General features: G+C 32.3%; 2 protein-coding genes across 2 annotated transcripts in view; one reads left to right on the top strand and one right to left on the bottom strand.

Annotated features, from left to right (window-relative positions):
• LOC140444347 (uncharacterized) overlaps positions 1-22,903 on the bottom strand; it is a 29,564-nt gene extending 6,661 nt beyond the window's left edge. The window contains exons 1-3 of the mRNA XM_072536096.1: positions 22,580-22,903; positions 20,123-21,877; positions 17,714-19,561 (exon numbers count right to left, since the gene is read on the bottom strand). Coding sequence (XP_072392197.1) covers positions 17,714-19,561; positions 20,123-21,877; positions 22,580-22,903 — 3,927 coding nt within the window. The remainder of the gene's footprint in view (positions 1-17,713; positions 19,562-20,122; positions 21,878-22,579) is intronic.
• Positions 1-24,163, top strand: part of LOC140443451 (tyrosine-protein kinase Src64B-like) — a 459,485-nt gene that overhangs the window by 173,537 nt on the left and 261,785 nt on the right. The window lies entirely within an intron of this gene.

The raw sequence follows: 24,163 nt of genomic DNA on the forward strand, positions 1-24,163 counted from the left end.
CAAGACAAATGAGGCAACTGTTTTATTTTAAATTAACTAAATATAGGGATTCAACAAAAAGTTTAAAATACACGTGCATCATAAAAAAAAGAGTGCATATTGTACAGAATTAATTAATTTCATCATCTTTTTAGGACGTACATTCATTTACCCAATTTCTGCACTCAACTTACAGGATTTAATTACTTAAAGTACGGCATTTTTAATTTAAAAAAGGAAATTTAATTTAGCCACGGTGGTTAGCACTTGCTATAATTAATATAAAAAGAGAAATGAGGAAGATGTCTCGCAATCAAGAAATTATTACTTAATGGTAATATCAAACACTACAGGTGGTTTATTGAACGGGATCACATTTTTCTTCAATTGTATGCTTCCGTATAATTGTTTTTTATTGTAATAATTGACTCAATTGTATATTGTACTTAATTTGTTTCTCATTTTTAAAATACGATTTGATCGATAAAAGCATTTGTATAACCAAATAAGAAACGAGTGCCATTTAATGAAGGGAAGAAATGAGACTGCCACCTACGAGAGTCCTCTACTCTACTTGCTACCATTGCTGGTTGTGTTTTCGAAAATACTCTAAAGGATTGGAACTCCAAGAAATGAATATACAACATATATATCATGCAAAGTCGCATAGAATAGTCTACTCATTTGTTTAAAAAAAGTCACTACTGCATTGTTTAGTGAGTTTAGTGTTAATTGCTCTAGTGAGATACGGTTATTTATACTAGACTTTGTTCAAAAACCAAAAAGACAATATTAAAAACTTGATTTGGAACCTAAAAAAAAGTTAACAAGTTACCGATATCTCGGTAATTTTTACTGGTATACTATTGGGTATATAACACAAAAGGCATACATGTAATAAAATAATGAATATTTAAGTATTTTTGTTCATCCTTTATTGAGTTTTGCAATATTTTCAAGATCTAATAAATTATTAATTTTTATTGACCTTTCTGGGCTGATGTTGTTACATCGTTGTAATGTTTTACTGAAAAAAAAAAGACAAAACTGTCGCTGTCAAAGCATAACCGAATAAAAATTTTCACTCGAACTATCACTGAAGATTTTGAAATTGAATTTAGTTCTAATAATAACTGATTTTGACAAAAATATTGAAACTGAAAATAAAAACGAAAAATATAAAAAATCATTCATTGGCTGTTTAACCTCGATTATAAATGAAAATGAGTTTTCTGGATTTTATCAAATTTCTCGTATAAAAACTCGATTGTGTTCCAAACAATTACAACCAAGACGACAAGTGACTTCCTTTACAATTTTTAAACAAAGCTTTTAAAGAAGTAACATAAAATATTACAGCGCTTTAGATATACAATAGACTCCCTCTATAACGAGAATTGAAATGGCAGACTAATTACCTCGTTATAAGCCGATCTCGTTATATTAAACAACAATAATACTGTGCATACATATAAATAGGTAGTTTTCTAAAACATTAACATTAATATAAGATGCCAAATATTGTTTAAATGGCGTTCTTGAAAAAAAGTTGTTTACTTTTATTGTTAATGAAATACATTAAAACAAAAACGAGTTGTTTACTTTTATGGACAATGATATACCTACGTTAAAACAAAAAAATCTGTATTCTGTAAATCTGTATAAACCGTATTTTCAAGGATAACATAAACTATTGCTTCTGCAATTGGAAGAAGTCTGTCATTTTTGACTGCTTTAAATTGTCCAGTATTCTGTCTACCATATTTTCTAAAGATGTGAAACAGTTGTATGCTTCTTCCTTCATTTGCGTTTTGCCTTTGGATACAGTTTCTTACAACGTTTAAAGCACTTTCCACATCTTGTCTATTAGGACCTTCTTATTTTGAGGTGCGAATGGTCAAACCCCAACACTGACACTTGTCAATCATAAATTGTAAATTTCCGAAGAAGTTTATTGCGGGCGGCAGTTAAAAAGGGTATTTATTTATTGCCATGACCGGACCAAAAACGTAAAAAAACACGTTTTTTGATCTTATTTTCTCTCGTTATAACCAAATTTGCCTCGCTATACAGGGTTATAGTTCAGTAGAAATTTCACGGGACTCATAATGTACCTCGATATAAGCGAAACCTCGTAATAACCGTGTTCGTTATAGAGGGAGTATACTGTATTAGTAAAAGGGCCCAGTGCTCACAATCCAAATTAATTATTTTATTGATATAATTGCGTTGCGTTTTGCACATGCAATTGCCTCTTTATTTAATAAGAGAAGAAGAAAAGGATCTGGATATACTCGTTTAGTCTAGAACCCCGATACTGGCTCATACCCTTCGACCTCAAAGTAGGCATTTGCTTTACAAATACAAAAATTAGAGAAGTGGACTGTAATTTAAAAATAAAAGAAAGAAACTAAAAAAATTTACATTTAATTTAAACTTACTCTTTGTACAAAAAATACATGATTGGACAATGACACAAAAAGGCAAAATGAAACTAACTAAAGTCCTTTTACCCTATGACGGCCGATATGCAATTAAGATATGATCAGTGGGCCTCAAACAGTGGGGTGTTAATATTTAATTCCGATCGCTTGAAAAGTAAAAATATTTAATTTCCTGTATTTTATGTTCAGTAATAATATTGGATTTTACTGTATCAAAGGCAAATAAAATGAATGTAATATGTATAACCAAGGTGTGTTAAAAGAAGTGGGACGGAATATTTCGAATACTCGAAAATATTTGTCGACATCAAATGTTCATCAAGGTCTCTACTTTCTATTTTGCGTAGAGTGAAAATTATACGAATGGTTTTGCATGCAGTAAAATTGGAAAATACTTGCCAAGTTGCTGATATGTCCAAATTTGAATAAAATACATCCAAGACTTTACTTTCTGCAGACACTGTATTAAATATAACCTTGAAACAAATTGGCACTAAATCACTTCCGAGTTTTCAGCAAAACAAAAGGTTTAAACACGTGTAGTCCAAGCTATTGAGAGTACGCAGTCCAGTAATTATACCGAAGGTACTTTATCGTTTAACTCAAAACACACCACAAAGTCCGAATTGAATTCCCGAAACACTTTTTTGTTACTTCTTTTTAGCAAACGATTTGTCCTATTCATTGTCTGATATTTTACTATCAGAGTCGTCACTATCTGAATTGTTTATCCGAATAATTAGAGGCCGGACCTCATATATAACTAGCTCGGTTTGAAAAGACTGAACGATTTTGTCTTCTGTTGTTTTGGATGCATGTTTATCATAAAAATTTTTGGCTATACCCCAAACTAACTCAATTGCATTATCGTGGCAATGGTAGGGCGGAAGTCGAAGAACTTCATGGCCATATTTAAGAGCCATTTGGTCAGTACCAAATTTCTTTTGAATTTTGTGCTCTCCACACCTTTGAAGTAAATCGACTTTTAAAAATATGTTTCTGTGATAAATTTTCTTTTCTGTCAAACACAACTTTATTTCTTCTTTTGTTCAGCTGCTTCAAGAAGATCTCTCTTCTACTCATTTAGTGGTAGGATACATTATCCAACACTATTGTGAATTGAATATAATATATATATATATATATATATATATATATATATATATATATATATATATATATATATATATATATATATAATATATATATATAATATTGAATAAAACCCTCATCATTTCCAGCATGAAGTATAATGTAGCGTTTACCATTACCGGAACAACTAGAAGAATAACATTTCGTGGTGTCGTCTTGACAGGATGATTTTGACATATTTCCTCTAGCGAAAATACAAGTTTGATCTAAAAATACAACTTGCCTCGGACTATCAGACGTTTTATTGTTCATGTATTTTCTTAAAAAATGCCACCGTTTTGCAACAACATTAGAGAGTTCACACAATACTTATCTATTATTTGTCTTTTTATATCGAAAACCTAAATTTTGACCACTCTCCACAAACTTGTTAAACTAACATCACACAGTTTCTTGTCTTTTATTTTTTGTAACACAGCACTAATTGTTACATATGTTCTTTGGCTTTATACATATTATATATAATATGTTTAATTGTAAGTTTAATTGACTGGTGCAAATCTAAAGTTTTTGGATGTCGACGATTTCTCTTGCTTACTTTATTTATTTCATCCTCACTCATGTTATTAATTCTTCGGAATGTCCTCTCTGAGATACCGCAAGCATCGCATGTGCGTTTCTGAACTGCTTAACATATGTCAGTGGACCCTTATTTTTTTTCCAAATTAAATAACTTTCGACTTTCAGCACTAAACGCCGTTCTTCTGGAGATAACACTCTACGTTTCGACTGAATTTTACGCATTTTACTTTAAAGTACCGCTTCACTACACTACTATAGAAAAATAGGTACTTATATACAACTACTACACCCTAAAAAAAGGACGAGGGTTGTACAACAGACGAAACAATCGAACACAAAGTATTTAACAGCCAATACCAAACAAGCATAAACACTGCATTGATTGTGATTGCAAAAACCGTTCGCATGTTTTAAATAAGATTTTTGCTGGTTATGTATTTTGCTAAATTATTAAGTAACACCAATACAACCCACGATCATCAATTAATTTTTAACGATAAACAGAATTGTAATATGATGACAAGCTTGAATTTGATCTACTTTGTCGATTACAGTGTCGTTAACAAAAAGATATTTTTAAATAGCATGAATTATTTTTCAATGATTGTGTGGATTTAAGAAATAAATTACTAAACAAATTTTTAAAGTGTTTATAAAGGAGATAACAATTATTATGACACATAGTACTCCTTATTTTTCAAATAATTGTCAGAAGAAATTAAAAAAAATTAACATGTAATAAATTCACTGTTTAAATAAATATTCCGTACTCGTACTATTACAATAAAATATTAAAACCAATAAACGATAACTTGTTGAGCAGTGCTGATTGAAACAACAGAGCAGTAAAATGTTATTCATAAAGGTAGTGTAAAATATATCGCCGCTTATCTGGTCCGCTAATAATAAAGTTACCAGCATTTAATTGCAAAGCGGTCTTTTTAGGTGGAAAATACTTTAGTCAAATTTACATTTAATTTTTAAACATACTCGTTCTACAAAACATGCATGACTTGGACAATGACACAAAAAGGCTTATTTTAAGGTTGAGATTAATTATCAAAATGATTATACATACACAATAAATCAATGGAATATTTTATTATCAAATATAATATAAAAGACCAATATTTAGCAATAAGAAACTATAACCGCTTTCACTAGCTGGAGAATAAAGGAACAATATTAAACAGGTAATTGCACGAAACCAGGGTACATGTATCAATAATCCAGTCATCATATATTTGATCTTTAAAAACGAGATGAAAAATATGAATTTTGCTGAAAATGTTAATTTTGGAACCCCAAAAAACATTTTATTGAAAATTTTATTGATCTCATGAGAATCATTTGCTGAAAAATACAAAAATTGCATACTAAATGAAAGCTACACTTTTCACCTTTAAAACGCATTTTGAATTTTGTTTCTGATTAAACTATATCGAATTTTCATGTTGTTGAATGAATATGTGAATGAATATGTTGCAACTTCTTCCGCAGCGGGCGAAAACGGATCTTACAACTCAATTTCTAACGGGAAAAATGAATATAATAGAAAGAGTTTGTCTTTTTATAGGAATATATTTATATAGAAAGATACCGTTGAGTTGGTGTGTGGTCTAAAATAAACGGAACTGAAATTGACCCAACTAACGGGACATCTTCCGGCGCTTTTTTGAGGGAATGGTTACTATATTTACTACTAACCCTTGTGTGCATACCCGGTTACCCGGGTGTCTACCACGACACATTTTTTCGTGTAATTGATTAAAAATTAAAATTTAGCTTTGAACGCCCGAATCGTCGTTATTTAACTTGTTTGTAAGGCAATGGTGCATTTTGAGATATTTCAGAATTTTTTTATTATTTTCATAATCAATGAGGTATGAAGCGAGTGAGGCAACGTCTAGCATGTTAAAAAACATGACCACTGGCCATCTCAAAGTCCAAGTATAGTATATCTACTGATCATTTGTTATAATGTGGACGCTTTATATTTATTGTAATCTGTGATAATATGTGGCTTCTTTTTAGCATCATCGTTTACAGCCTTGTTGGAATGTATAGTTGATAACAGTATAACTGCTTTATTTTTTTTTTTTCGGTACGTAGGAGCACATTCTTACTTTTTCGTGGAATCCAAAGACATTAGATCATACTTCTCTCGATTTATTCATAGCTCTTATCAAAATCCATTATCTCCACGAGCTATAGCATGCCAATTCATTTACAAATGCTTCTGATACTCATTTTTGATGTTTATTTACTGAGACAAACGTTAAGGAAACCATTTCAATTGCATAAATAATGAAAAAATCGAAGAAATTGGAGGTGAGCTACAATTCTTTTGAGAGAAAATATTTATAGAAATGTATGTACAGGGTGAAATAAAATTTAATAAAATTAATAACGAAAATTTTGATATCGGAATTTTGACACTTTACAATGATTATCAATCAACTCTGAAACAAACCCCAATCTTGAATATTATGTAACATACACGTTTTCAGTTATCAGAACAATTTAATTACGTGGGAACAAACTCAGCTCACTCAAAAATAGTTTTATAGTTAAGAAAATAAGACGTACAGTTTGCAACCATGTAATTCATGTTAATTTATAGGTTCTTAACTATAATAACAGCAAACATGCAATAACTTACAAAAAGAAATAAAATTTATTAACACTGGTTATTTACGGAAAATACAGAGTAGCGGTTTTATAAAACAGCGAATTATAACAATCGAATAAAAATATATATCCGCTTCGGATTTAATTAGTTCTATATAGTTTGTATACGAATCGTATAATAAAGGCATTAAAATAATTTTAAAACGCTCAATTAATTGATTTGCAATTAATTTTATTTCCACAAGATGTATTAAAATGAATCCAAGAAAAGGATAACGGTTTAAGTTGTTTGTATTTCCGTGTGGTGGCGAGCTAAAAAGACTGCACGCTATTTTCTGTAAGTCGTAGAATATTCTAGGGAATTAGACGATTCCGACCTAGAAACCTCTGTTATTTTAGATTTGTTCACTTTTCTTCTACCTTTTTCTCTGTCTAGGGAATAATTTGTAACGATCAGTAGAGTTGTTATTTTCCATCGTTCAATTTATTTATTTCTTGTTTTGCCCTTTTTGTTTTTATTACGTTTAACACCTCGGTTATAATTCGGTTCATCTATGAAATCATCAGAATAAATACCTGAACCATAACCTAATAAAGACTAACTAAGAGTTTCTTGGCTATTAAGTAATATCCGCGAGTTATCTTCAACGAAAAAGAACGTGGAAAACTTACTTTGCAGATAATAATAGCAAGCGGATTTTAGAAGTAATTAAAAAATTTTAGTAATGTTACCTCCTTTCTTCTGTGGATGATAATGGGTAACTGAAATTAAGAACAGGAGGATACCATTTGCGAACGGCACTCAGTTTTTGGGGCGAGATTGGTCATGGATAAAAGTTCCAGCAAGATATAAAACGCGCATGTATATAAAAAACGAAGAAATTGAGGAAGAACCGCTTTCAAATTTTCTCTGTATCGTTGGTACTACTGAGTTTTATGCCTGCATATTCTCCTAAATCGGTCCTTTTTTGCATAAGTTCAAAACATTTCTTTTTACCTTTATTATAAAATGCTGTTTTCCTGTTGTTACGAAAAAAATCTTGCTCTCCTTTAGCTCTGGCAGTCAAAATATCTAATACGTCGGCATCTTCTGCTACTGTAAAAATTAACTTACACGTTTGTGATGGCTCTCAAAGGGGGATCTTCTAGTGTTTAACAAACCCTTAATCAGCTTGATTCATCACTTAGTTTAAAAATTGTTCAAATTGTTTATCCCAGAGCTTATTTTTTTTTTCGAATAACATAAGACATAAAATAGGATGCTACCTAAAGGTCCTTATAGATTAAGACCATTATGTCCATTATAGCTGATACATGTAGTCTTGTTCTAGTTGCAAGAACCAAATCTATCAGCTATAATGGAGTTATTGAATAAAATAAATAAAATATAAAAGAAGCAACTAGAACAAGACTAAATTTTGTATCAGCTATAATGGAGTTATTGACATTATGTACTGATAATACCTATTTTCAACTAAATAATGAACTCTATAAACAAAATTTTGGTCTAGCAATGTTCGGTCTAAATAAATATTATTTCTAAACAAAATTTAAAACCTACAGTATGGTGAAGATATATAGATAATGTATTCTAAAGATGGCCTCATGGATCAAAGTTGTTGGATGAATTCCTCAATGAAATAAACGATAAAGAAGAGACAATAACAGTTACCATGGAAAAGGAATGTAATAGCACACTACCTTTCTTGGATGTTTTAATCTCAAAGGACGATACTGTGGACGAGCCAAAATTACTTGTTCTATCGAAAAGTTTTTCTTAGAGGATAAACTTTATCTTTTATAAATAAGAAATTTTCAAGATCGACCGAATGGAACAAAACAACTTAGAACGGGATCACAAGGAATAATATGAGGAAAGTAACAATACCATAAATAAAAGGATTATCAGAAAAACTTTAAACGATAGGAAATAAATTTAACATTTCAACAAGATTAAAAACAACAAACACATTGAGATCTATTTTATCTAATACTAAACCTAACAATAAACAAGAAAGAATAAAGAATTGTATTTATAAAATACCTTGTGAATGCGACCAGTTTTATTAAGGTGAAACATCAAGGCCATTAAATGTTAGAATAAGTGAACATCAATCTTATATTAAAAATAGAGAATTTGATTGATCTCAAATATGTAAACACGCATGGGAAAATGAACATAGGGTTTAATGGAACGATTTAAGTATAGTCTTTAAAGAAATATTTGATAAAAAGAGGAAAATCAAAGAAGCGGTTCTGATTATGCTAAATGAGACCAATTTAGTCGCAAATTCGTCTGCAGAATGCAATAAGATCTTATTACCCATGTTAAAATAGGAAATTAATAAAAAGAAAATAACACTATTAGTAAGTTATTAACATATCGAGGATACATTATTTATATTTTTAAATAGCATACATATAAAATCAGAGTTTGGTGTTTATTGAGAGTAAGAGAATAAACTAAATGTAAGACAGCATGTCGGGAGGTTTTTTTCCTGGTTTTTTCCTCATGATTCACCAATGGAATCACTAACAGGAGAATTTTACTGTCATCATCGCATGTGTTTGTCTCTTTAAAGACGAATTACATGTTATGATTTTTCTGACGGATATTCTCAAGTTAAAGTTGATTTCATGTAATCGAATGAACTATCTTACAATACTCGTCTTAGGAACGCAACTCAGCAATATTGGCAATATCATTTTAAAGTCGTATACTTTAAAATGTATAATATATGTCGGAATTGTCAATATGAATGACTCAGACAAAATTAAATTATTATTATTAGTAGAATTTTTCACCAAGCACCAAAAAAAAAACAAAATTTGTTTAATTTATTAATGTTTTATACTTTTAGAACGATTTCCGAAGTTTAAATCGAAACATCAAAAATAAACTAATTTTAAAGTTAAATTGTGGCTTATTCCCAATAAAAATAGTAACTACATTTTATTTCTTTACAGTTTCTTTCGATAAAATGTAAAGTTTTTGAGATATTCGTGAAAAATCAATAAAAACCTAAAAATTGAAATTTTCAATCACGACTAAGTCTAAAAGTAGATTTTTTGAAAAAGCATATAACATTTTTTGCTTACAATATATTTTCTATCGATTTTTGAGGTCATTTTCACTCCTTTAGATTTTTTTCACTTCACTGGCTACACTAGATTTTTCTTATTAAGGTATTCCCTACTTCGAAATTTCAAAAAAATCAATCCATACTGATGGAATTCGGTGTTAAAATCCATGATACACTGGAATGTAATGACCATTATACTAGAAGATAGCCCATTAATTTCGGTTTAAAAAATCGCAAACAAAAAAGGTTATAGGCGGCTTCTACAGACAAACTAGGTTACGATTATTCAAACATTTGCCGCCGCTAATAAAATTTTCAGTCTGAAGATTACCTAAATTATGTGGGAGTATCTACCGGTCTGAGGTGTGATACTGATATTTAGTAAATGTACAGTTATGTACCAGCCCACACTTTCAACTTGCATATGCTTTCAGAGGACAATGCATCATCTAAACATATTTTGCCGAGATAATTATAAAACCAGCAACCTAGACCGGTTTGCGAAAGAAAATTATAAAACTTGTCTACCTTTTAATGGATTATACAGATCAAGTAAACTAATTTCGTGTTGTGTTGAATTATAATACTTGTCAGTTGGTTATAACTATAACTGACGTACTGAAACATTTAAGCCTTCTCTGAAACATTTAATAATATTATCTTGTTGTTATATTACTTTAATTAAAATTTATTAAAATAGACATTATCTTAATGCAGGTACATGGAACTGTATTAAATTTGGTTGTTTTGTGCAGACAATTTATTTTTTATATTTACAAATTTTATTGGTATATTATTTCCGTATGTGTAGAGTATATGTAAGTTAGGGTTATTTACGCAATTATTAAAATGCTACCTTAGCTATCACGATCACTACCAAGTCAAAACGAAGATAATATATATACTAAAAAAAAGTAAACAATCACTAACCTTGAAAAAGCAATAACGTTGTTAAAACCTGCGTAGCTCCTAAAAAATTATTCCACTTGACTAATAAAAATAATCAAATTGGTACTTAATATATACATAAATGGGGAGCCTGTACTAGAGACATGTCAAGAAGGATGGATATTTTGTTATTGGTTACTTTTTGGTGTAATAAATAGGAATTCACAATAGCAGCGCCAATAACAAGCTTGATTGCCAACTTCCTATACCATTTAACTACGTAGAGATGAATTATATGATTTCATCTGATCTAAAAACAATTTTACAGTAACAAAAAAATTTTTTTTAAATAATAAAGTTACCTAATAAATCAGTATAGGCCTTATGTTTGTTGTATTCCAGCACATTTTTGGGCTTCAATAATTCACCTGAACGTCTGTTGACCACCACCATTTCCGGTAAAAATTTTGTGTTTAACATAAGGACATCCCTCTTGTCCTTCCATTTTTCTACAAAAATGCCAGTATTGCTTTCTTCCGCAATAACTTCTCCACGTTTTAATTTGGCTTGCAAAACAGTTTTTGGGTTTAATTTTCTGTTGCTACGAAGAGTTCCAATTATATGGGTATTATTCTCTAGCAATTTATGTGAAAAATTCTACTAATGTGTAATAATTGTCCACTACAATGGCTCTTCCGCTGTTTAGCAAGTCTCTGGTTAAGTTCAGAACAACCTGAGATGGAGCAGAATGCTCTTCTGAAACCTCTTTTTCTCTTCCACAGTACACCTTTAGGTCATATAAATAACCCCCCTCCAAACACAGTTTAAAAAGTTTAATTCCAAATTTAAATCGTTTGACTGACCGGTTTCTAGACAAAACATGTTTTAGTGAATTTTGATACAAACTTTTTTTGACCAATAGGCAGAAAAGGAAGGAAGCTGAACTAATCCCATCCACATAAGGGAGTGTTTAGAGGTATTTTTAGCTTTTTGTTGATGTGCATAGATATTGGTTTCCCGAACAAATAATTGAATAATTTCAGCTGTTATCATCATTTTGTAAAAAAAATATGGAGTCTGTTCATATTGTTCGTAAACAGTTGCCTTGATTCCTGAATCATTTATAGTATCAGGAATATTTTTTTAAAAATTTCCTGTTACCTGGCCCCATTCACAATTTATTATTGGCGAGGGTTCAGATTCATCATAAATATAGTCCATATGGTGTGCTATAACTGACTCAATTATGTGGTCTATATTAGTGGATGCCGTATTTATGCAACTAGACGTTGATGGTTGGGGGACTTGATTATTACTTTGTATCTCTGATTTTGGAAAAACGTTTACTTGTTGGTCAAATTTATAACTTTTGTTACCCGCTGCCATTTTTAATCAAAACTAGGCAATCTTGTTCTTTTTTTTTTTTGGCGTCAAGGGATCATCAGAATCAGAACTTTCGCTATTTGAGGGCTCGTAGTCGCTTACATCCGGCGAAAAATTGTGTTCATCTCCAGAAAGAACTTAGTCCCACAATTTCTGCAATCTTTCATGTTCACGTTCGTATTCACCCATAATTCACAAACTAAACTCGAAACTACTAAATTCAAAAAATAAAAACTAATAAATTCACAAACTAACTCGAAAATATTCATAAACTATCACGTACGTATTTTATAACCTCGCCGATTGCAGTTTTCACGATACTACCAGTCTAAACACGAAAACGCGTCAAATGCGCGTGCTTCATGTGTCGGACACGCATGTCCACGACGGCCGTTCTGAGAAAAACATGTGTTATCGCCATGGGGGGCAAATGCTGTCAGACAAAAAAAAATATTTTTTTGTTTAAAAAATATTAGTTTATAAATAAAATAAGTTATTCATATATTTAAAATAATAAAAAAGTTTCAAATAAATTAAAAAACTTAGCCGGCCAATACGGACAGTTTAATATGATTTCCATTGCGGCACTTTACGTGTTAATGTTATTGTATTATGTAGATAGTCCTTGAGAAGGTTTAATACGCTTTGTAATAAGATATGAAAAATACGCGTTAAGGTGTTTTATTTTTTATACATAAAAATGGCGCATGAAATGAAAATAGTGTATCATTTTTTTCTTTAATTAAATTAATATTAACAAATATGAATATTAATGAATATAAAATTCTTAATTGTATGGCGAAAAAACGACAAATAACTACCTTTTAAAACCCACCAAATTTCATTTGCATATCTCAACCAGTTTCAGAGCAATAAATAAATTGTCACATTGTAAGAAAAGTTTCAACACCATGTATGTCGGAAAACTAGTTATCTATCTAGTCGAAAACCCTGTTGTTGCACTTATTTACTAACACCCTGTATATTATACAAGTATGTATTATTCAAATGGACTAAAAAATTGAACTTCTGTAGCTCAGAAACAATTGATTTCTGAGTCTTGAAGCAATGAAAACTTTTAATCATTATGACCAGGTGTCCTTGTGTAAAAATCATCAGCTTTTCAAATATGTAAAAAAATTTTGTCTAAAAAAAGTTTAAAATAACGGTAACTTTATAAAACAATTTTTGGTTATAATTTTCTTATTATTTTTTTGGTGTTTTTTAAAAGAAAAAGTCTTTACTTTTCCTAAGGTACCCTTATTGTATCTTTATCATTTTATCTCTTATGTTATTACAAAAAAATGACCTCTGGGATAAACAATTTGAATAATTGTTAAACTAACTAATGGATCAAGCTGAAATTTTAAGGATTTGTTAACACTAGCTTGGCACAAGGACTTGCCCCCTTGAAGAGCAATCACACAAGTGTAAGTTAATATTACAAAAGTTGTAAACAATTAACGATTTGTCTTCTTTTGTCGTTTTTGGATCAACAAATTAATTTAAAAAAACTTAGATTGCGTCATTTTGAATGTTTTTCTATTTCTTAACAGTCAAAATGTTTATATTTAAGTATAAATAATTTTTAATACTTTTTTGACGGTAAGAAAAAATCGCATTTTTCGCAAGCAATTGTTAATAATTAAAAAACTACACCGAAATTTCTGCCGAAAACGTATAGGTTTGCTTACTATAGGCATAATATGTGAAATATCTCTCTATTGAGATGTCCTAAACCCTCTTAAATTTTGCTTATTTCTTTGGAGTAAAGTGGCACTTTAATTTCACAGGAATAAAGTTAGACGTTTGTGCTATTTAACGCTATTAGTAGAAAACTCACAATTCTGACGATTATAATAATTTCTGTTTTGTAGATTTTTTATAACATTTCTAATAGGAGTTAATAATATATATTTTATAAATTATTGTACAAATTCTTTTTTTCCTTCAATTAACTCAAATGATTATTTCTTCTTCTTTGGGTGCCGTGTCCGTATTCAGACGTTGGCCGTCATCATGTTTACAATTTCCTGAAACCTTTCTCTGTTGGCTGCTGCGCGAAATAATTCTTCTACTGTGGAACCACACCATTGTCTAATATCTACATGTCTAAATGATCATTTACATGTACATATATCCTAAAATAAGAAACGATTAAACATTTGGTAAACTCCATTCGCTTAGCTCGGGCATATTTTGCCAGATTCATTGTCGGAAACCTACAACACAACAATTCCTACTTCTCAGTATTAATAGCTCAAGTATCCTACTATTGCAGACTTCTTTCTTAAAAAAAAAGAAGAATTAGTCTAAATAGTGGAAGTGTATACTAAACCCATCAAATTTTGGGTAGTATATATTTAAAAAATATATTATAGTTGTTATAATTTAACATAACTATTTATTATATGGTGCAGATCATAAATATTGATTGTCGGTAATTCGCAAAGTTCTATTTTATTTACTATTTAGTTTGTTTACTATTGATATTAGCTATGAGTACGTGTGCTTGGTTGTATAGTAATTTCCAGCCACTTTTAGGCTGTCAAAAAGTAACTAACTTCGCAAAAAAATAATTACTAAATTTACTAGACAGTTCGGTCTGGGAATAGCGAACCGAGTTTATTTAGAATTAGTTCTTTTTTGGTGTGTCCATAAAAACGTGTGTTTGGTGTGTTTTTTGACATTGGTGCATTAAAAAAATTCCATAAAGATTCAAACTATTATTTTAAATATACTCGGGAAAGAAATATCGAAAGAAAATTAAGGGGATAATTTTTCGACTGTTCTAACAACCATTCAAATTTCGTCATTTTGTGTCATGTCGAACAATTTCACCCAATCATGTCAACATTAGACTGATAATTGCATTCAGTGCAATTTTCAATCCCTATGACAACACGATCGAGTTTGACAACTTCATCCAAATAAATTTCAAAATGTCACGTTTTGAAAAGAACACCACAACAAGATTATAAATATTATGCGTGGTAATAGTTCTTTTATAGTAGAGAACAGCAACGAATCTAATGGTAACTTCAATTTTAATAATTGTACTTTCACTAACTGTACTTTTAATAAATAAATGTTTCGTTATGTTGAGTTATGATTTTTTTTTTTCGAAAAATTATCCGCCGAATATCCCTCGGACATTGATGAATGCCTCATAATTTCATGACAAATTTCTTAAGCTCGTTGCTTGGTAACAGCACTCAGCCTTCGGCTTCGTGCTGTTACCAAGGAACGAGCTTTCGATAGTCATGAAATTATCTCGTCTGTTATCAATGCCCTAGGGATATTACTACTGATAATAATTAGAGACGCTTGAACAGTCATTTCCTACTACAATGCCCACACAAATCATAGAATAATTTGATGTATATGCAACGTTTCCAAAGGCAGGAAATACCATAAAAAATTGGGAACATTTTTGTTTAAGTTGAGATTAAATAACCCAAAGCATTAAACGTGTTGACTATAGAAAACAAATTCTTATTTAGAAAATGTTTTATTTTACTTATCCTTAAGTTATTTTAATTCTTTTTAATTGTAGATAATTTCATAATTGAACTAAAGATGCCCTCGTCGCCAAAGTTCAATTTTTTCAGTTCTTAATGGCTTTATTTGTACACTTGCGACATGGTTTAAACAACAGAAACGTTATAATAAGTATCAATACAGTATCGTATAAATCATATTTTAATAGCCCATTATTAAAAGTTAAGAAACTTATTAAACTGCTAATCTATGGTTTATATTCTAAAGTATTTCGTAAGTTAATGTTTTTACTCATTAGTGAAATATTTCCATTTTACAAGTAACATCTGTTACTGAATTCTTGTAGTATGAGGATAATATATCTAATGTAGCCTTTTATGTAGAAATGTAAAACATATTTTTTTTCATTTGTTTTATTTGTTTATTTAGCAATTCATTAAAATTTAATCTTAACAATAAGCTTTAATATGGGACAAATAAAGTAATTATTGAAGATCTTAGGCCAATGAGCCTTTTAGTATAAAACATTGAATTAATCGAGCCAAATTGGTAAATGCTGGTGGAGATAGCAGTTAACATCAAAGCATAACATTGTAACTAAAATAAAGGTAAAATTAAAGATTGAAAAGTTAAAAAAAAAGAATCTTGAGGAAATATAAGTATGTAACCTTAAAACTGCCTGCAGGGCTGCCAGGCAGTGGCGAAGGAAAGTATCCGACAGGGCAGAATGGAAGAACATTGTTAAGCAGGCCAAGACTCACAAAGGGTTGTAGCGCCATTAAAAGAAGAAGAAGAACCTTAAAAACTAGGTGCAGCAATTAATAAAAAATTAGATAAAACAGAATCAGATAAAGTAAAAAATGGACATCCGGTATATAAGCTGTAATAAATAAGCAAAAAGGAAAAGACAGAAAAGACTTAAAACTTATAGATACTGTTTATGGTTCTCGGCTTACTCTTAAGATTTCTCCATTCTTACCTATTCCGCGCCTTAGTTTTCCAGTTGGTTAAATATTGAATAAAATCCACAAGGAAACAAAGTTCTTGTATTTGGCTGTATACCATATATTAAAAAAATTTTGAATAAAATCCTTTATAAAAAGGTATATAAAAAACCCAGTTGGGCTATGTTGAATTGACAAAACGTTTTCGGAATAAGTATTCCATCATCAGTGTCCTAAAATAGTATTTAACCAGTTAATTAAAAAGAACATGAAATAATTTAAGTTTTGACTAAGGTTAATGTAAAATGTGGTTAATACTTACTAGTTAATACATGGATGTAGCCACTAAATATGTGGGTAAAAACCCTTTAAAAATTATTAAATGAAATTTAGTTTACATTATGTTGGTGGAAAGGGTAAACTTTGTTGCCAAACTATCCACATTTAAGAGAGGCGTATTTGAACACCTAATTGCTTCAAAATATTTATCAAGGACCACTGAAGCAATAAAACAATTAAAATGTATTTTCCTTCGATTTATTTACACAATAGACTTAAGGGCTGGTTCAAACATTGACAATTATCGCAATTCTGACAGTTACATAAAGAGTTATACAAATATTAGCTTTACAGTGAGTGCGGGGAGGCAGTAACAGATATACATGAAATGATAAAATTGAGAGAGACCAACTATATACGTTTTAACACAAAACACCGGGTTTACAAGCGCATTTATCGCTTACGCACCATGCACATTTTCGAGATCACACACACACGGCCTTTTCTTGCCGAGAGGCAAATTGGCACTGTCTGTCTTAAGTTACATATCGAGGGGAGGACGGGTCCCTTATGAAGGGCATCAGTCGCACACACGTTAACACGAGAGCTGCCGACCTGAGCTCACAATTTGATAAAATAACTATACTACGATTACAATATTATACAGGTTGTTTTTACAACATACTGCCCCCAGTTGAAGCACTAGCTTTAACATTATAAAAAGCATTAAAAAGAAAAGAGTACATAAAAAAAAAAAAAACAATATGAGTAATAGTATACAAACAACATATGAGTAAAGGTACTAAACCTAATAACATTAACATAAGCCTTCACTAGGAAGGGGACACAATTTTGTTATCGTGCGTTTGAAAATCCCATCCTTAGTTTTAACAGATGCAATTCTCACTCGGCCATCTTTACCCGGAAAGACATCCATCACTCGTGCCAATGACCAGTAGAGAGGAGGGAGATTATCTTCTTTAACTAACACAAGGTCATTGGGTTCTAAATTTTTGAATGGGAGAAACCATTTTGGACGATTTTGAAGTCGATTCAGATAATCAGTCGACCACCTTTTCCAAAAAAGTTGCTGGAGCTTAGAGAGATTTTGCCAGATGCTAAGTCTATTTTCCGGGATAGATGTATACTCCTGGTCGGGTAGCGAGGTGAGAGACCTTCCAATTAGGAAGTGACCAGGGGTAAGATATGTGAAATCGGAGGGATCATTAGAGAGGGCACAAATGGGCCGAGAATTAAGTACGGCTTCAATTTGGGTAAGCACGGTACTGAATTCCTCGAATGTAATTTTGAGATTGCCCAACAATCTATAGATATGATGTTTAGCGCTCTTTATAGCGCTCTCCCAGAGTCCTCCATGATGAGGAGATCGAGGTGGTATTGTTTTCCACCGAATTTGAGAGGAGGCTAAAAATGCCTGAATAGAAGAGTTAGTTTCCTTATTTTTTAAGAAATTATAGAGTTCGAATAACTGATTTTTAGCCCCAAGAAAGTTTGTCGCATTATCAGAGAATATAGTCTGAGGGAGACCTCTGCGACTGATAAAGCGCTTGAGAGTGAGAAGAAACGCTTCTGTTGTAAGCCCACTGACTAATTCTATATGAACCGCACGTGTGGACATACAGACAAACAGAGCTATGTATGACTTTATCAATGGACTTTTACGAAGTTTAGAGGCCTTTATTAGAAAGGGACCACCAAAATCCAAACCTACATGAGCAAAAACTTGAGCAGAGCATAAGCGTTCCTTAGGTAAATCAGACATGATTTGAGCTAAGGGTTTGGCATTAAACTTGAAACAAACATGACATTCGTGGACTATCCTCTTAATCTCCCGTAGACCATTCAAGGGCCAATATCTAAGGCGAACTTGAGAGAGAGTATTCTGAGGACCTGCATGATGGAGCCTGAGATGTTCTTTTTTGAGAATTAGACGAACAACATGATTTTTCGAGGGGAGGAGGAGAGGATATTTTTGATCAAAGGTAACTTCGGAATACCTAAGACGTCCACCTACACGGAGCATTTCATTTTTGTCAAGAAAAGGAGCAAATTGTAAGAGAGACTTATTAGAAATAATCTTATTGCCTTTGAGATCAGCAATTTCTGAGGAGAAACTTGAGTTTTGCAATAACTTTATAATTTTCATTTCGGAATTTTGAAGTTCAGATACTTCAAGCGCACCGGATAATTTTTGAGTGCCAGACCTTGCGTTATTACCAAATCTGAGTACATAAGCTATAGTCCTTACATATTTCGTGAAACTGGAGAACCTTTCAGAAAGCATGACAAAGAAATCAAATTGAGCACTTCGAGTGTGAAGAACAATTTTTCTTTCTTCAGGTAATTTATTAGAATTAAACTTCGGACTATATTCAGACAAATTTAGGTCAAATGTTTGCAAAAACTGAGGACCGTGAAACCAAAGAGTGGAGTTGAGTATGTTAGAGGGCATCATTCCTCTGGAGAGGATGTCAGCAGGGTTGTCTTTAGACTTTACGTGTCTCCAATGAGAGTGAGAAGAATTTTCTTGAATTTGAGCTACCCTGTTGGCGACAAATTGATTCCATCTGGAGTGATGTGATCTGAGCCACGCCAAAACTATCTCAGAATCGCTCCACATGTTTATAGAGGTAATAGTAGAGGGCAATTTATCCTTTATGATATCAACCACCTTTGTGGTGAGCTTGCTAGCCAATAAAGCACCCATAAGTTCCAGCCTTGGAAGCGTTATGGTCTTTAAAGGAGCAATACGACTTTTCGAAGCAATGAGAGAGCACGAGACATTTTTTGATTTGTAGATAACCCGTATATAACAACAAGCAGCATATGCTTTCAAACTTGCGTCAGAAAAAGAGTGAATTTCAATAGAAGAAATTTCATGACATGAGAAAAGACATCTGGGTATGCTTATGTCTTTGAGAGCAGCGAGATCAGTTATAAACTTCAACCATTCATTTAAAATATTTGAATCCACGGAGTCATTCCAATTAATTTTAGAAATCCAAATTTTTTGCATAATAATTTTAGCAAGAACAGTTACGGGATTAATGAGCCCTTGTGGATCAAAAATTTGAGCGATAATAGAGAGTACTTCCCTTTTTGTGTAATTATCCTTTATTGATAATTGAGGTACAGAAATTGAAAATGTATCAGTACTGGGGTTCCAACAGAGACCTAAAACCTTATTAGAAGAATTCTCTGGTGAAATGACATAGGCAGAGTTTGTAGAGAGAGTAGAAACATTTTCCAAAAACATTTTTGAATTAGAGCACCATTTATGAAGAGAAATGCATGCCTTGTTAAGTAGGTCAGTTATCTCATTATGAGCCTTAAGAAGAGTTTGCGTGTCATTGGCCCCATATAGAATGTCATCTACATAGCAGCCTGTTAAGAGAGCATCGGAGGCCAATGGGTAGTTGTTTTGATGAGTTTTAGCTAATTCCATCAAACAACGAGTACTTTGAAAGCTTGCGCTTTTTGTTCCATAAGTTACGGTTTGAAGCTCAAGACATTCGATGTCCTGTTCCGGAGAATCCCGCCAGAGGATATTCTGCAGGAATGTGTGATCAGGATGAATTTGTACCTGCCTGTACATTTTTTGTATGTCGGAAGTGAATACATAGGTATACAATCTAAACCGAAGGAGAATGTCGAAAAGTTCAGGCTGAAGAGTTTTTCCTTTCAACAGGATGTCATTAAGAGAATAGCCACTGGAACTTTTCATGGAGCCATCAAAAACCACCCGTAACTTGGTAGTTAATGATTCTTCTTTTATAACAGAGTGATGAGGTAAAAAGTATTTATTTTCTAAGTGCACATTTGTGAGAGAAAGAGGAACCTTTTTGGCATGTCCAAGAGAAACATATTCATTGATGAATGCTTTATATTGAGAGTATACATTTTCGTGTTTTAAGAGTTTATTTGCTAAACTAATAAACCTTTTCCTAGCCATATTGTAAGAATTGCCCAGCATTTTATGTGCTGTTTCAGAAATGAGAGGAAGCTTTACCTGAAACCGACCAGAAGGTAGAATTTGAGTTGTTTCAGTGAATATTTGTTCAGCCAGATCCTCAGAGGAGGAGATTTTAACAGAGGGGGTCACTTCTTCGACTTCGAAGAATTGTCGAATTATATTATCGAGCTTATCTTCCTCAGATGTGGACTGGACAAATAAAGAGACATTTGAGTGTGTAGGAGACAACTGTGAGCGATAAATTCCTTTGTGAAGTGCGTAAGGAGGTAAAGAACCAAACATAATGTACCCTAAGTGTGTGTTCTGGAGAACAGGGAGTCCTTTACCTAAACGTATTAAACCATCCGATAACAATTCGCTATATATGTCACTGGCAAGAAGAAGATCTATATTTCCAGGGACAGAGTAGGTGGGATCTGCGAGAGTGACTGTAGAGGGGATATTAAATTTACTTCTGTTTATGGATACCTGGGGGAGTCTACAAGTTATGTTGTCTAAAATAGCACAGGAGATTTTGAAACCATTACCATTTCTTTTGTATGGAAAAATTTCTAGATCGACCATTTTGTTCGAGAATGAACTATGTTCAGAGATAGTAGAGATTTGTAACCTTTTGCTGTAAGGAGAGAGATTTAATTTTTGAACCAAATCTTTAGAGACAAATGACGACTGAGATCCACTATCTAAAATACATCTAGCGTGTATGGGTACGCCATGCTTTGAATAAATAGTGACTAGAGCGGTTGCCAGCAGAACATCCTGCTTTATTGACAGAGCAGAAAGAGAAGTCATTACATTTGACACCTGAGAGGTTTGAGATTCAGAGAGAGAGACAGAATTACTTGGACCGGCTTCACCATCAGACCAAGTGTTTTGTACATTGCGAGAGGTTGCGTGATTTTGTCGTTGAAAAGATCTACTAGAAGAAGAGCTATTTTCATGGTCATTGTGCAGGAGTGTGTGATGCCTTTTCTTGCATATACCACATGAACGTTGAGACGAACAATTTAGAGAGAAGTGTTTAGTTCCTAAACAGTTGCGACATAGTTTGTTTTCATTAACAAATTTATACTTATCCTGTAAGAAAAGATTAGCAAATTTTGTGCATGCATAAATAGTGTGTGTAGCATTATTACAAAATACGCATGTTTTGGAGTATGAGTTATTTTTATTACTTGTCGAAGAGAAGAGAACCGTTTTAGAGTTTGTTTTAATAACTTTTTTATCGTTATTATCTGAGGAGTTTAAGTTTTCCATAATGTCACACTTTTTTTCTAAAAAATCAAAGAATTGATTTAGCGTAGGAATATCTTTTGACCCTAACTCGTATTCGAAAGACCGGTGAGTAGTAAAGTCCACTTTTTGCAAAAATATTTCTATTAATAAGAGATCCCAATGCTCGATGGGTACATTCATATTTTTTAGCGCGAGTAAGGTCTGTTTTGCGGTGACCAAAAATTCACGTAAGGCCTTTGCATTAGTTTTGACTAAGGATGGAACTTTCAAAAGACGCTGTATAAGCAAACTAATTACGCGCGATTTGTTTTCGTAGCGATTTCGAAGAGTCTCTATCGCGATTTGGAAGTTTTCTTCTAAAACTTGGATGTTTTCTACCAACTGGAGAGGTTCGTTGCGTAGAAAAGATTTGAGATAAACAAAGCGCTGGACGTTGTTGAGTTCCGGGTTATTAATAATTAACGTCTCGAAGAGCTGATAGAATGCACTCCATTCTGAGAAGCATCCTGAGAAAATTTGAATTTTAATTTCGGGAAGAGTCACTTTAGCACTAGCTAAACGTGGAGAAGTGGAACTGGACTGGTGTGAAGGAGGTTGGAGCATCTCCATTCTATGTTGAAGACCTGCCAGAGTTGAGAAGTACTTTTCTTCAATTTCTTCCCTATCGCGTTCTTCAGTGTTGTCTTCGTCCAGTTCCTCAATCTGATCCATGAGGTCATCATATTTGGCGTAACAATTCGTTAATTCAGTACGACGGAGTTGGAACTGCAAGGGATCCGTTTCTTGAGTAGAGTTATCCCTTAACCAATTAGAGATACGAGAGATTTTTGATTTCAACGGTTTGCGTTGTTTCTTTAATTGCTCCATTGCGGTTAGAGATGTATCGAAAGCTTTGCGAGATATTTATCTATGAGAGATACACGAAAAATAAACAATTTTAGAGTCTAAAATACAGCTTAGTCCACCCCGTATAATAAACAAGAGTCTCAGAAAATAATGTCTGTACGAATCCTGCGAAATATAAACTCGTCCTGTATACTAATAATATGCGTTCGAACTTTTGAATGTCCCTGTACCGTGATTATAAAAATATATTTTGGAACGAACTCACCAAATAGACATGAATCTAAAAAATCCATAAAAATCCATAGTCACATCACATGTTTCTTGTCAGCAATTTCACTTGAGATGCACCTCGAAGAGCGATAAATCTAACATCTAAGATTGTTGGGTGAAAACACTTCAAACACTTGCGTGGTGACGTAATGTTCCATGTGCCGTGAGATTGTTTATCTTATACGTTTTATTTTGTGAAGAGCACTCAGTAACGATATTTATTTTAATTTTTACGGGAAGAGAATTAAATAAGAGAAAATTAATTTGATTTATGAAGATAAATCGGAAGAGGAATTGCGATAAACAATATGCGGTTCGAAGAGACCACAAATGGTGGAAAGGGTAAACTTTGTTGCCAAACTATCCACATTTAAGAGAGGCGTATTTGAACACCTAATTGCTTCAAAATATTTATCAAGGACCACTGAAGCAATAAAACAATTAAAATGTATTTTCCTTCGATTTATTTACACAATAGACTTAAGGGCTGGTTCAAACATTGACAATTATCGCAATTCTGACAGTTACATAAAGAGTTATACAAATATTAGCTTTACAGTGAGTGCGGGGAGGCAGTAACAGATATACATGAAATGATAAAATTGAGAGAGACCAACTATATACGTTTTAACACAAAACACCGGGTTTACAAGCGCATTTATCGCTTACGCACCATGCACATTTTCGAGATCACACACACACGGCCTTTTCTTGCCGAGAGGCAAATTGGCACTGTCTGTCTTAAGTTACATATCGAGGGGAGGACGGGTCCCTTATGAAGGGCATCAGTCGCACACACGTTAACACGAGAGCTGCCGACCTGAGCTCACAATTTGATAAAATAACCATACTACGATTACAATATTATACAGGTTGTTTTTACAACATTATGTCTAATTTTAACTGGCAACTTTACCATCTTAACTGTAAATTAGACATAATGTAAACTAAATTTCATTTAATAATTTTTAAAGGGTAAACTTAAATTATTTCATGTTCTTTTTAATTAAG

The sequence above is a fragment of the Diabrotica undecimpunctata genome, chromosome 6 (assembly GCF_040954645.1).
Source record: "Diabrotica undecimpunctata isolate CICGRU chromosome 6, icDiaUnde3, whole genome shotgun sequence".
NCBI classification, from domain to species: Eukaryota; Metazoa; Arthropoda; class Insecta; order Coleoptera; family Chrysomelidae; genus Diabrotica; species Diabrotica undecimpunctata.